Source organism: Phacochoerus africanus, chromosome 16 (assembly GCF_016906955.1).
Source record: "Phacochoerus africanus isolate WHEZ1 chromosome 16, ROS_Pafr_v1, whole genome shotgun sequence".
In the NCBI taxonomy this organism is placed as follows: Eukaryota; Metazoa; Chordata; class Mammalia; order Artiodactyla; family Suidae; genus Phacochoerus; species Phacochoerus africanus.
Genome location: NC_062559.1, coordinates 25641053 through 25654726, shown reverse-complemented (window position 1 = coordinate 25654726; position 13674 = coordinate 25641053). Strand labels below are relative to the sequence as shown.

The window sequence follows — 13674 nt, the reverse complement described above, 5'->3', positions numbered from 1 at the left end:
CCAAATCCACGTTCCAGCTCCTGCATATCATCTGTGTCCTCTGTTCTTTCTATCCTTCTGCTTATGGTTGCCTCATGGTCACAACATGGCTGCTCCTCCTTAGGGCTCACATCCACATTCCAAACAGAGGAGATAAGAGTGACAAAGAAAATGCAGCATCAGGGAAGCTAAACTTTTCTAGAGATCCATAGCTGATTTCCACTTACATTTCTTTGGCTGGAATTGTGCCACATGGCCATGTCTAGCTACAGAGGAACCTGGGAAATATAATTTTGTTTGTTTAAATTTTTGAATACTAGACACATGGCTACTTCCAACAAAACGAAGATCTTTCTGCTAGAAAGGAAGAAGAGAGAATAGATTTTGAGTAGATGCCTCACGTGATCTGCTGTGGTATCTTCTTTAGACCCATCACCATTTTATATTGAGAAAATCAAAGCAAGTGACATAACAACACACAGCTAGTTCATGGCAAAGCTGGAACTAAAATTCATGAGTGCAAGTCCTAACGCAGGGTGCTTTGTCCAATATAAGTGACTATTCTCTAATTCTGTAAAATGTATACAACCCCCCACCCCACCAAGCCTTACTGATGCTGCCTTTTCTTCTCATTCCCTCAACTCTGTCAGCCAGTCACTGGACTTTGGTTTGTATTTAGCCTTCTGAATTGCTTCATTCAATTTAAGGGTCATTTTATCTGACTGCAGCTAGAAAATGATTAATATTTACTCTGAGCAGTGGGGCATTGGGGGAGCTGTCCTGGCTTTCTAAAATGGTGAAGACTTTAATATAAAGGATAATGCTATATGAATTGCCAAGGAGCAATTCCGCAGGCAGTACAGAATGCAATTGAACATTTCTTTGACCTAGACTACAGGGAGGAGGGTATGACTTTAAATTTCATTTACCTCAAAATCTAATGTCCCTCTCCCACTCTCTACTCCTTTATTCTTTGCAATATCCCTTTGATTCTGACCTCTCTTGGAATTTAGAGTTATGGCTGTTTAGTGAGTATCGCAGGGCTGACTTACTGACTATGGAAGAACAGGTACCCCCTTAGAAAGCTTTATCCGAGGCAGAGAGAGCACCATGCCAGGTAACAGTTCAAACACAAAGACAAGGCAAAGGTTCTAAACAGCAGGAATGGTCACCCAATCTGGCTTCTACTTACACTGTGCCTTTCTGCGTTATGTTTATTATCATAGGTTCGTATGTGGGACCTTGGCTATTCAGTAAGTGCAGACATTGAACATTTAAAAATATTATCCAGCTCTATTGCCAGTCATTTGTTTTAGCAGCTTTGAAGTCAGATCAGAACATGCTTCTGTGTTATTACAATAAATTTGTTTCAAGCTGCACCCAAGGATAATGAGAACAAATGAGATGGAGATTTCAGTTTAGGATTAAGAAGAAACTTCTGAGGATGAGCTAGACAATGTTGAGGTCAGAGACCTGCATTCTCAGCAAGGCACTGTGCAGGTTCTAGGTATTCAGTCAGTACCTTTCCGTTTGAAAGCTGTATCCAGAATTGCTGAGACCACATTTTGACTTACTGTCCTTCCTCTGAGTAGCAGTTTGCAGTAGATCACCTTGGAGGTGCATCTCAAGAAAAATGTCATGATTTGATTATTAAAATATAGATTGTTGGCCTCTTAGGTTTTTTTGTAATAATTTACCTTTTTTTAGCTTAAAATGTCAGATAAATCCTTTTGTAACCTCATGACCTTTGACATGCAATTCCTTTTTCTTGGAATTTTTCACATCCTTCCATTCAGATGTCCCTCAGAAAGGCTGCCAGTGATTAATAGGGCACACCTATTAATAGGGCACACCAGAGCTTGAGTTTGGTCCCCCACAGGACAAGCTATCAGCACTCATAACTCTGATTGATCCATACGGCCCATTTCATGTCAGGCTTTGGCAGAAGAGACCAGCTGGGACTTCGGCAGCTATGATCTAGACCGTCTTTCTAATGCCCTCCAGATGAGAACTTTAGGACATGATTATACACATGCCACCGCAGAGACCTCCTAACAAACAATCGTCTTAAGGCCATGGTTTTTCTAAACACGGACTTTCAGGAATGTGTCAACACTCTTGGCATTATTTATTATTTTTTTGGTCTTTTTAGAGCCACACCCACAGCCTATGAAGGTTCCCAGGCTAGGGTCGAGTCAGAGCTCTAGCTGCTGGCCTCCACCACAGCCACAGCAATGCGGGATCTGAGCCACATCTGCAACCTACATCACAGCTCATGGCAATGCCAGATCCTTAACTCACTGAGCAAGGCCAGGGATCGAATCTGCATCCTCATGGATAATAATCAAATTCATTTCCGCAGAGCCACTATGGGAACGCCCTCTGTGCATTCTTAATAAAAGGAACACGGCATTTCAGTCCGAAGTACCTGAATTTAGGTGATTTCTTGGCATAGCCACAGTGTGTTTCAGATAGAGTATCTTATTCCAGAACAACACATGATCTTCAGTTTTTTCTTAATTATATGTCTTGGAAATCTCTCCATCCTTTTAGATCTATCCTTATAGATGTTCTTTGTATCTTGCATGAGGGGTTCCCTGGAGTGGATACTAAGAAGTCTGACTTTGGGGCTTTGGAATCTGTGAATTTTTAATTTTAATATAAACTACCTTCCAAAGTAGCTGAGCTAAATTGCACACCTTATCAGCAGTGTATAATGGTAATTATTTCTCCCTGCCTTCCCTAACATTTGATATAGACATTTTTTTTCAAACTGTTAGGTACATAATGCCATTTTTCTCGGCTTTAAAAAAAAGGTCTGCTCCTGTATAGCACAGAGTAATCTACTCAATACTGTGTAATAACCTATATAATAAAAGAATCTGAAAAAGAATGGATTTATGTATATAACCGAGTTACTTCGCCGTACACCTGAAACTAACACAATTTTCTAAGCCAACTATTCTCCATTAAAATTTATTTTTTAAAAAATCTAGTCTCCACCAAAAACAAATGGATAGATGGATCAATAGATATCACATACACATTAGCATATGTCATTCATAGATGTTTATTCAGACTAAATCTTTTCACACCATTATAAACTTTATATTATTTTTAATTGCTTTATTATAATGAACTTTTTAATACAAATCACATTCCTAATCTTTAACCAGTTTCCTAAACTTCAATTTCAGTCATGAATTTAAAAAGCTTTCAAAAAGTCTTCGCACTACCCCTGTTCCTTTTGTTCCTTGATATCTTAGACCTTTTGCTGTGAGGTTTAGGAATCTGAGTTGATGGTGAGGGTATTTGAAAGGATGAGGGAAGGTGACCAGAAATTGCTCATTAGAGGCAGAGAAACAGAGCAAACAAAGGTCAAACCAATTATTTCTCTCCGTTCCTGAGAATTTATGGTATAGAAAGGGGGACAATTAACTAACCTTTTCAACACTCGAGAAATATTGTCTACCATGCACTAGGGACTGGGTATATATGTGAGTGAAATGATTATTTGTTGTCACAGAGTATTTAGTCTGGTGGAAAAGGCACAGATAACAAGTGCAGTTACCAAGTGACACAACTGGTGCTGACAGGGACAGAAGCAGATACAAAATTGTGCTACTGTTTTGAGACCTAACACACAAGAAGATGCTTAACACGCAAATTAGAAAGAAAGCTTTCCTGAGAGAGACTCTAGCATTTTTACCTGGCCGTAATTGTGATAGATGGTGAGAACCCAGTGAGAAGAGTGGCAGTGGAACCAGGTGAGGTTGGCTAGAGGGACACAGGACAGGTACAGGTGTCAATAGCTTTGTGGGATTAGCTAAGAGAAAATGAGAGTGGGCTGACCTGCTGGAGCAGAGGCACGATTTCAGAAGCAACAGACTGCCACTCCCCAGTGCCAGAAGACATTGCTTAGTATAGAACATACCCGTGTAATGAATTTCATTGCCGTGAGATGTTGTTACCTGCTTTTATAAACATGTGAAGATGCTTTGGGTAAAATATGAGTATTTGATTCTATTTCTAGCATATCATAGATCCTTAATAAATGTGTGTTGAAATGAAATTCACCTGTTAAATTGACATTCTCCTCAAATATTTCCTATTTATTTTTTCCCATTAATGTCTTTTCCCCTGATATATTGTCCCCTGTTGTAGTGTATTTTAAATAAGTCAACACCACCAGGTATATTTTTTAAAGTAAAACTGGCATCTGTTTCTTTAAAAATTAGTAAAGCAATAACATGAAAACCAATGCCAAAATGAAGACTAAATTATCATTAGAACTTACATGAATCCCCTAATGCAAGTAGTTACTTATAGCAAAAACAACTATTAATGAATCAACATTAAGAGAAGGGTAAACAAGAATTGCTCTGTTTTCATAGAGAACAAATCTGTGGTTGTCACAGAGGAGGGAGGGAGCCGGGTGGATGGGAAGTTTGGAGTTAGCAGATGCAAACTATTACCTTTAGAATGGATAAACAATAAGGTTCTACTGTATAGCAGCAGGAACTATGTCCAATCTCCTGGGATAGACCATGATGGAAAATAACATAAAAAAAGAATGCATATATGTTTGACTGAGTCACTTTGCTGTGCAGCAGAAACTGGCACAACAGTGTAAATCAATCATATTTTAATTTTAAAAAATTGCTCCCTTTAATCCATAAATGACATTTGGCACAGAAAGTCTTATTTTTTGGATGTTATTACTATGGGTCAGATTAATTACTATGACAGTTCATTTTTTTATCATTATCATTTTAATGCAGGATTGTGGTTTGCTGATTCAACCAGAGGAAACCTGTGGGTTACAGCCTATTTCTTCTGACTACATTGAAGCCATTTCACAGCCCGAACTAAAGATTTGTCCATCTGGGGACACAAAAGGTGACTCTTACATTGAATATCATTTCTATTGTTTAAAAAATCCCTTAATATAAAAAGTAGATGCCTATTTAAACTATCCTTGTACCAAAAAAATCAAGGTAATACAGTACTTTTTCATAGTATGAACTGCAACACGTATACTTAAGGTAAATACATTGTTTTCATATGTGAACTATTTTGATCAGTCAAATGCATTTCTTTTCATCCTTTGCTCTTTGCCTGGTTAATTCATATTCACCAGTAGATCTCAGCCAAAAAGTCACTGTGCCAGAGAGGCTCCCTGGAGCTTCTGACTCGTTTTCTTTACTATATATTTTCATGCCACCCAGTGTTTTTCATCATGGCTTTTCCACAATTTTTAAATGATTAAGTGTGTAATTGATTGTTTGATGTCAGTCTTCCCAGGCTGCAGCTACATAAGGACAGAGAGCCTGAGTTGTTTACATTCTGCTAGTTCACTTAGCACCGTGTTTCTGCAGACTAGCTACAAAGTAAGTTGTCCTTAGAAACCAAAGAACTGCAAAAGACGTATGTTCAGTTTTTAAACCATTTTTTCTGTCTTTTTCGTCTTTTTAGGGCCACACCTATGGCACACGGAAGTTCCCAGTCTAGGAGTCCAATGGGAGCTGCAGCTGCCAACCTACACCACAGCCACAGCAACACAGGATCCAAGCCACGTCTGCAACCTACACCACAGCTCACAGCTGGATCCTTAACCCACTGAGCAAGGCCAGGGATCGAACCCACGTCCTCGTGGATACTAGTCGGGTTTTTTACCCCTGAGCCACCATGGGAACTCCCATTAAATCATTTATTTTGATTAAAAAAAAAAAAAAAACACTTTGTAAATAGCCACCCCCTAGCATCTCCCATATATTGAGCATGAATAGAGCAGGAAAATTGTGAAGTCAAATTCAAATTATAGCATTCCATCCTGCCTAAGCCAAAGGAAGATCTGGAATGAGACACCCTGGTGCCACCACCTGCATCCCCGGTTTCTTTCCTTCCCCAGCACCCTTCTTTCAGGAGAGAATAGAGGGGTTAAGCCAAAGCTGGGGCTGAAAATGCCCTCGGGCGGTAAGAGGAGTAAAGAGCATCTTCTGGGAGATTCCTGGTTACCGCTGCAGCCTCCTGACCCCCAGCCCCTCCTTCAGCTGAAAAGTCTGAGAAAACACTCAGGAGATTTTCTACCCTTGCCGTGAACTTCACATGGCAGCTTGAATGGGAAATGAGTTTCACAAATGGGCAGGACAAATTGCAATTTGGCACGCACCGTTAACCAACCTGGCATCTCCCTGTTCTTGAACATGTGTCCTAAATAATAAATTACAGTCGGTGCACAGGGGAGGGATTTACCCATTAGGGTGTGTCAGGTGGTATGATTTATAATTCTGGGCTAAATGAGATATCTACTCTTGTATACAAAGGAGACACCCACATGTCTAGGTTTTTTTTTTTTTTAATCAGATGACAGTTTATGAGAATCATAAAACAACTTAATTCTCTTCCTCCTCCTGAACCAAGTCAAAAGTTCTTCAACAAAAAGGTGAAGACACACGACTGAGATTCCTCAAGAAACAGCAGCATCTTCTGTCCATTAAATTTCTTGTAACTTATGCCAGGCCCTGTTACAAAGCTGTCCCCATGCCTGGTCCCTATAGGAGAGGCTGTCATAAAACACGGGCCTTCTGGTAATTTGAGTAGTAAGGCCTCTTTAAAGAGGCCCCCAATATTGGAGTTCCCATCGTGGCTCAGTGGTAATGAGCCTGACTAGGATCCATGAGGATTAGTGTTCAATCCCTGACCATGCTCAGTGGGTTAATGATCCGTCGTTGCCATGAGCTGTGGTGTAGGTCGCAGACATGGCTCAGATCCCACATTGCTGTGGCTGTGGTGTAGACTGGCAGCTACAGCTCCAATTCGACCCCTAATGTGAGAACCTCCATATGCTGTGGGTATGGCCCTAAAAAGACAAAAATTTTAAAAAAAAATTTTAAATAAATAAAGAATCCCCCAATATTGACTCACCAGTCAAGCCCAGACTCCTTAAACTGACAATAATCTGACTCTTCCCATCTTTTCCAACTCCTCCCAGCCTCTTGACCTCACCGCAGGCCTAGAGTCAGCTTCAGGACTCTCGTCCATGCTGTTCCCCACTCCTAAAAGTTTTCTTCCCGTCTTGGTCTAACTTCTCCAGATGCTCTATCTTCCTGTCCAGGAAGACTTTATCACCCCACCCCGAGGGTTGCTTCTCTTCTAGGCACCCAGAATATCTTAGGTGCATGTCTACAAACAGCACTTCGCCCGGTATGTTTCAGGCATCTGATTGACATGTTGCTCTCTCTTTCTCTAATTGGCAGTCTTCGGGTGGAATAATGCAGCCAGGCAGGGGAGGGAGTGGCATGAAACAATCCCCAGGGATGAAGCCAGCAAAGATGAAAATATATGTACATGTATTTTTAGCTAATTGTGCTTCTTTTTATGTTTTATAATGGCAGTAATATATCCAATATGAGTATGTGTACGTATAGTACAGGGTACGTGTATTCATATGTCAAAGGTGCAGCAGCAGCAATAAGTTTGAACTAATGACTACCCTAAATGCAAGTGTGACTAGAGCAAGGATTGTACCTTATTCATCTTTCAGCATCTAATATGATTTAAAAATAGTTGTTGAACTGAAACCAGGATCAAAGTCCTCCTCTTTTTCATGGAAGACTGTGAGCAGCAAAGTATAGCCAACCAGGGGTAACTGCTTCGCCCTTGAAGCCCTAGAGAGCTAAAGATTCAAGGGAAATGAGTGAAATCAGAGGCAGTTTTCAAGAATGGATTTTTTCCTTTCTTTTCTTTCTCCTTCCTTCCTTCCTTCCTGTGTCTCTCTCTCTCTCCCCTCCTTTCCTTCCTTCCTTCCTTCCTTTTTCCCTGTTGGAGATGAATTCCTTCCCTCATGGTAGGACTCCCTTCTGTTAAAAGAAATTGTCATGCTCGGTGACATTGGAGGGACAGATATCTCGGTGCTCTAGCTTTAGCTTATGAGGTCATGGAATGGTTGCAAAGTCTTATTTCACAGCACATTACAGTTATTTGGCAGAACTGGATCCATTGTTTTCTCCTTGAAAATTTTTTTTTCAATAGCACTAGCTAATATAATTTTGAGTGTCTGTTTTTAAAAAAAAATTTAAGTGGAATTCTAGCCTTGGAAAATAATTAGCTATAAGACAAAAGCTAAAAATAAAATCTATTGTTCAGAAAAGAAAAAAATAATTCTAATTTTCAGAAAGAAGAAATTTATACAGTGCTCATTGAATGAGAATTACCTTTAAAGAAAATAATTTAGATTGTATTTTATGGTATATAAGCAAAAGCTTGTATCATCTTTTTTTGGAAGGAAATATAACAACTTATAGTTTAATACTTCTAATATTGAAAATATTGATGTATTTTTTTTTCTTGAGTAAAAACAGCTTTATTTTCTAACATTATAGAGTCAGGAATTAGTGCTATCATTTATATGATTTTACATCTCACCAGGGCCCTAAATCACAAAGTTAAATTTCTTTTCTCCATTGTATCACCCAATCTGATTCACTTAAACGGCTGAAATCTAACTTGCATTAAATATAAAGCTATAATGATAAATCAAATAACTTCTTCCAGGAGTTCCCCTCGTGGTGCAGTGGAAACGAATCCAACTAGGAACCGTGAGGTTGCGGGTTCGATCCTTGGCCTTGCTCAGTGGGTTCAGGATCCAGCGTTGCCCTGAGCTGTGGTGTAGGTCACAGATGCAGCTGGGATCTGGCATTGCTGCGGCTCTGGCTTAGGCTATAGCTCCAATTAGACCCCTAGCCTGGGAACCTCCATATGCCACAGGTGCAGCCCTAAAAGGTTTTTTAAGGCAAAAAAAAATTTTTTTAATAAAAAAATAAAACAACTTCCAAAAGGCAGTTTCATTCCTCAGAATATTATTCCTTAAGACATATGCCATACTTCATTTCAGAAATCACAGCTTTGATTCATTCATCGTTTAAATATATCAACAGAATTTATGTCCTTCTTCTTGACAGTTTTTGTTGAGCTGGTATCATTGAAAATGTCAAGAAATTCCAGCCCTGCAGATGTTATGCAGATGTCTATTTCAAGCAGTATTACCGACAATAAAAAAGGCATTGTTAAGCTATACAAAAATGCAGTTATGACTATAAATTTAGTTGTATGAACCATTGGGGCTAGGTTTTCAGAGACGCAATCAGGCATCTTTTTTATGTGCATGTAATTTTATTCCCACAAACTAATGTTACCCATATTTGGATCGTCGCGCATGCAGTTGGCCACTCGTGTCTTCAGCCTAAGCAGCAAATAGCCAAAGAATATCTCGGTTCGTGCAAAATTAGCTGTCAGCAAGTTGATGGGGGGAAAGGGTGTTTGAGGGGGGGATGCACATGTTGTGAGATACTCAAGGATCTGAGGAAAACTGAGCCCCTCAAAATATTATTAAATCACCTGTCATTGACAGAAACACATTTATGTTCCCAACATACCACCATCCTATTAAAAAGAAAATTAATAATCTTTTTAAAACCTTGGTCTCTGAACACACAAACCCACAGAATAAATTCAGCTTTTAAAAAATAAAGATACATTTATTGTGACAACTTGTCTGTGGGTTTTCTTTAAGTGCTTCTAGAGGGAGTGCAGGGCCATATTGCATTTTCTCCTGATAATTTTATGCTGACCTAACCTATCATGATAAAAAGATCTGCTAACTGGAGATCCAGGACCTCAGTTCGGGTCCAGCCCTGCCACTAATGGCAGGATCCTACTTTCATCATTTAACACCCTGGCTTCAAGTTTTTTCACTGTAAAAAAGAGGATGAAAAGGAGATCTCAGCCCTCTTCAACTGCATCCAGAGGATTCTGTATGCCCACAAAATCTCTGTGAAGAAAAGACTCTTTCAGAGGAGGTGGGTTTTTGGGTTTTTTTTGTTTGTTTGTTTTGTTTTTTTGTTTTTTTTTTCCGTTTTCTCTTTTTCTCTTTATGGCCACATCTGCAGCATATAGAAGTTCCCTGGCGAGGGGTCCGATGGGAACTGCAGCTGGGGCCTACACCACCGCCACAGCAACACAGGATCTGAGCCACAACCTACACTGCAGCTTGCAGCAACACTGGATCCTTAATCCAGTGAGGCTGAGGAAGCACCTTGGATCTAGCATTGCTGTGACTGTGGTGTAGGCTGGTGGTTGCACCTCTGATTCAACTCCTAGCCTGGAAACGTCTATATGCTGCAAGTGTGGCTATAAGAACAAAAAAAGTAATACTGATGCCTGAGTCTTATAGCCAGTGGTTCTGATGAATCAGTCTAGGATACAACCTGGGCAGGAGGCATTTAAACACCTTGCCAGGTGACTTCAGTGTGCTGTGTTGAAGCAGCACACTGAAGTCATACAGTAATTCTGCTGTATGAATTCTTTCTTTTCCTGGAAGTCAGTATTTTCATCTTTTCCCCCTTCTATTTCCTTCTGTCTCCTCCATATAAGAAAGGGAATGCATGTGTGTGTGTGAGAGAGACAGAGCTGGGTGCAAGTGGAACCCAGTTCTGTGTGTCTCCAAAGCCCAGGCTCTTTAACTATCACAGTGATATTTTTACTCAACGATACCTTACCCACTACTAAACTGTAAGTGTTTTACATGTCTAAATTGTAACCTTCTCACCTGATTGTAACTTTTGAGTTCTACCATTATAATTAAGAGCATGGACTCTGGAGCAGACACTTCAGCTCAGATCACTTGGACAAGTGACTTAATCTTTCTAAGCCCCTAAGTCATTACGTACACTACAATGGGGGTGACAGTAGGGTTGTTGTGAGGTTGAATAAGTTAACTCAGTACAGTGCTCCTCAGAATACCCCTGCAAACTGGGAGTTTGGGCTTAGAGGATGCACGCTGTTACATTTAGCGTGGATAAGCAGTAAAGTCCTACTGTACAGCCCAGGGAACTCTATCCAGGCTCTTGGGATAGACCATGATGGAAGATAATATAAGAAAGGGAATGCATGTGTGTGTGTGTGTGTGAGAGAGAGAGAGAGAGACTAGGTCACTTTGCTGTACAGCAGAAATTAGCACAACATTGTAAATCAACTATGCTTTTCATTAGAAAAATAAAAAGACTCCCCCTGACATCTAAGAGGTGCTCTAAAAATGGTAACTATTTATGTTTTCGTTATGATAGTTTAACAACAGTAATGCCTAGCACCTGACAGGTAGATCCTTCAATAATGTATTAAATTAAAATCCTCCAAGAGAGTGATATGTATGTAGAGAAATGGTAGATCATTCGCCAGTCCTGAAATTGTAGTGCTAGTACTTGCTGGGTAGACACCGAATGAGGCAGCTTTCTGGAATTCTCATTAAGTTCAAAAATCAAAGCAAAGAAAAAATTTTATGGGAAGAGGAACAAGTGAGTCCGCATTACTTTTGGACTGTCCTGTGTTTCAACTTTCTGCTCCTGTTGACACTGTCCCCCCCTAAAGTAATTCTGCTGTATGAATTCTTTCTTTTCCTGGAAGTCAGTATTTTCATCTTTTCCCCCTTCTATTTCCTTCTGTCTCCTCCAGCTTCTCTCTCTTTATATACCCACACTTCTTTTCCTTCCTGTCAGTAAGAGCCATAAACCAGATCTCCTTTCATATGTTACTATTTGTACCTATTTTCTCACACACACTCACATTCATAATTCTGACACTCTGACATCCCAGCGTCATGAAATGTAAAATTCTTCCCCTGAAGGTAGACATTCTTCCAGCTAAAAGTAATGCCACACCAGATCCTTTTGTTGGCAGACCCACAAATCCAAGCCAGAATGGATAAACTTGTTAAAAACTTTCCTTCCTAACTCAAAATGTAGCTGGGACTATTTAGCTCCTCGACTTTTTTTTTTTTTTTTTTTGGTCTTTTTGCCTTTTTAGGGCCCACACCCACGGCATATGGAGGTTGCCAGGCTAGGGGTCCAATCGGAACTGTAGCCACCGGCCTATACCACAGCCACAGCAATGCGGGATCCTTAACACACTGAGCAAGGCCAGGGATCGAACCCACGTCCTCATGGATGCTGGTCGGGTTCCCTAACTGGCAGGCCATGATGGGAACTCCTGCTCCTCGACATTTTGAAGAGAAAGGCACAGCAGTAGCAGAGTGAGACCTTTTCAATAGAGCAGACTGTTGCTGGACACATTAGGGTTTTCTCCACAAAGGACACAAATAACCACTTCATATTTCACATGCTAGTTCACACTCCATTTCTGAAAAAAAAAAAAAGGAATAGACAAAAACCAACAATCATTTCTTGATTTTTTTTTCTAATAAATGATTAATGTGTCCACTCACATGAACTGCACCCCATATTCTGTGATCATCGGCGTGGGAAAAGAATCTGAAAGAGAATGGATAGGTGTACATGCACAACTGAATCACTTTGTTGCACAGCAGAAATTGTCACACAGTTGTCAATCAACTGTACTTCATTGAAACTTTAAAAATGAAAAAAACATTTAAAGCTGGAGTATTTTGAATATGTTACTTTATCTATAAGATAAGAACGATTTTACATACAGCTTCTTGAAGATACTCATTTATCTTATTCAACATTTACTAAAGCTCGTGGCCTGCTCTGTGCCTGAAATCTGCTGATAACAAAGATGAATATGGTTTTGTAGCTGGTGGGTCCTTTAAATACATTATCCGTTAAGTCCTCCTGCCAATTATGTGAGGAGAACAGTACACACCCCATCTAACAGATGAAGAAATCAAGGTGACAGAGCAAGAAGAAGGTGAAGAGATTCACAGCAAAAGGCCATGGATCGAGGAGTTCCCGTTGTGGCACAGTGGTTAACGAATCTGACTAGGAACCATGAGGTGGCGGGTTCGATCCCTGGCCTTGCTCAGTGGGTTAAGGATCCGGCATTGCTATGAGCTGAGGTGTAGGCTGAAGACGCGGCTCGGATCCCACATTGCTGTGGCTCTGGCGTAGGCTGGTGGCTACAGCTCCAATTAGACCCCTAGCCTGGGAACCTCCATATGCCGTGGGAGTGGCCCAAGAAATGGCAAAAAGACAGGCCATGGATTGCATTAAGGAGCAATCGCCATTCTTCAAAACAATAAATTCTCAGAATATTAAAATAATGGTCTTACATCTCGTATCTCTTGAGGGCCGAGAATATAACTATCATTAGATCAGTCACCTAAGCATGTATTAGGCCACTAAATATTTGTGGCCAACTACCTCAGTATCAGTGGCTCCCTTTTACACTTAGGTCCTATTAAGTGCCTAATGTTCTGTTTGAAAATAAGTAACAAATGAGTAGTACCCAATCGCTTTAATCTTTTATAAGCATGCATTTTCACCAAACAGAACTCATCCTTGATTGCAGCATGAACTGTGTTATTTCAAAATATTACCACATGTTGTGATTCTGTTTAGTGCATTTATATGAGAGTGGTCTCCTCACTGTCGTTTCTGTAATGATGTGCCATCACTGAATTCTAGAATTACTTGCCGACTACAATTTCACCTGTAGAAGCTGAACCAAAGAAGTTTTGTTGTCTATTCCAGGCCAGTGGATCGTGCCTTGCCTCAGCTGTTCAGACAACAGGACCTGTGACTGGAGAGAAATCACTTGGCAGCCCCACGACTGCCAATACAGCATCCTAACTAAGCCTCAGCTCCAGCAGTGCCTGGGAGGAAGGAAGGTAGGTTCTGGATCCAGTGGGGGAGACCTTTAATTTACGCCACCTGTAGCACC

The 13674-nt window shown here is 40.4% G+C and overlaps 1 protein-coding gene across 4 annotated transcripts in view; it reads left to right on the top strand.

Moving 5' to 3' along the window:
* The window catches only part of CPED1 (cadherin like and PC-esterase domain containing 1), a 281780-nt gene that overhangs the window by 231710 nt on the left and 36396 nt on the right, over nucleotides 1-13674 (top strand). For all 4 annotated transcript variants that reach the window (XM_047763880.1, XM_047763881.1, XM_047763879.1 and 1 more), the window contains 2 exons: nucleotides 4761-4878; nucleotides 13485-13621. In XM_047763880.1, the coding sequence (XP_047619836.1) occupies nucleotides 4761-4878; nucleotides 13485-13621 (255 nt within the window). The remainder of the gene's footprint in view (nucleotides 1-4760; nucleotides 4879-13484; nucleotides 13622-13674) is intronic.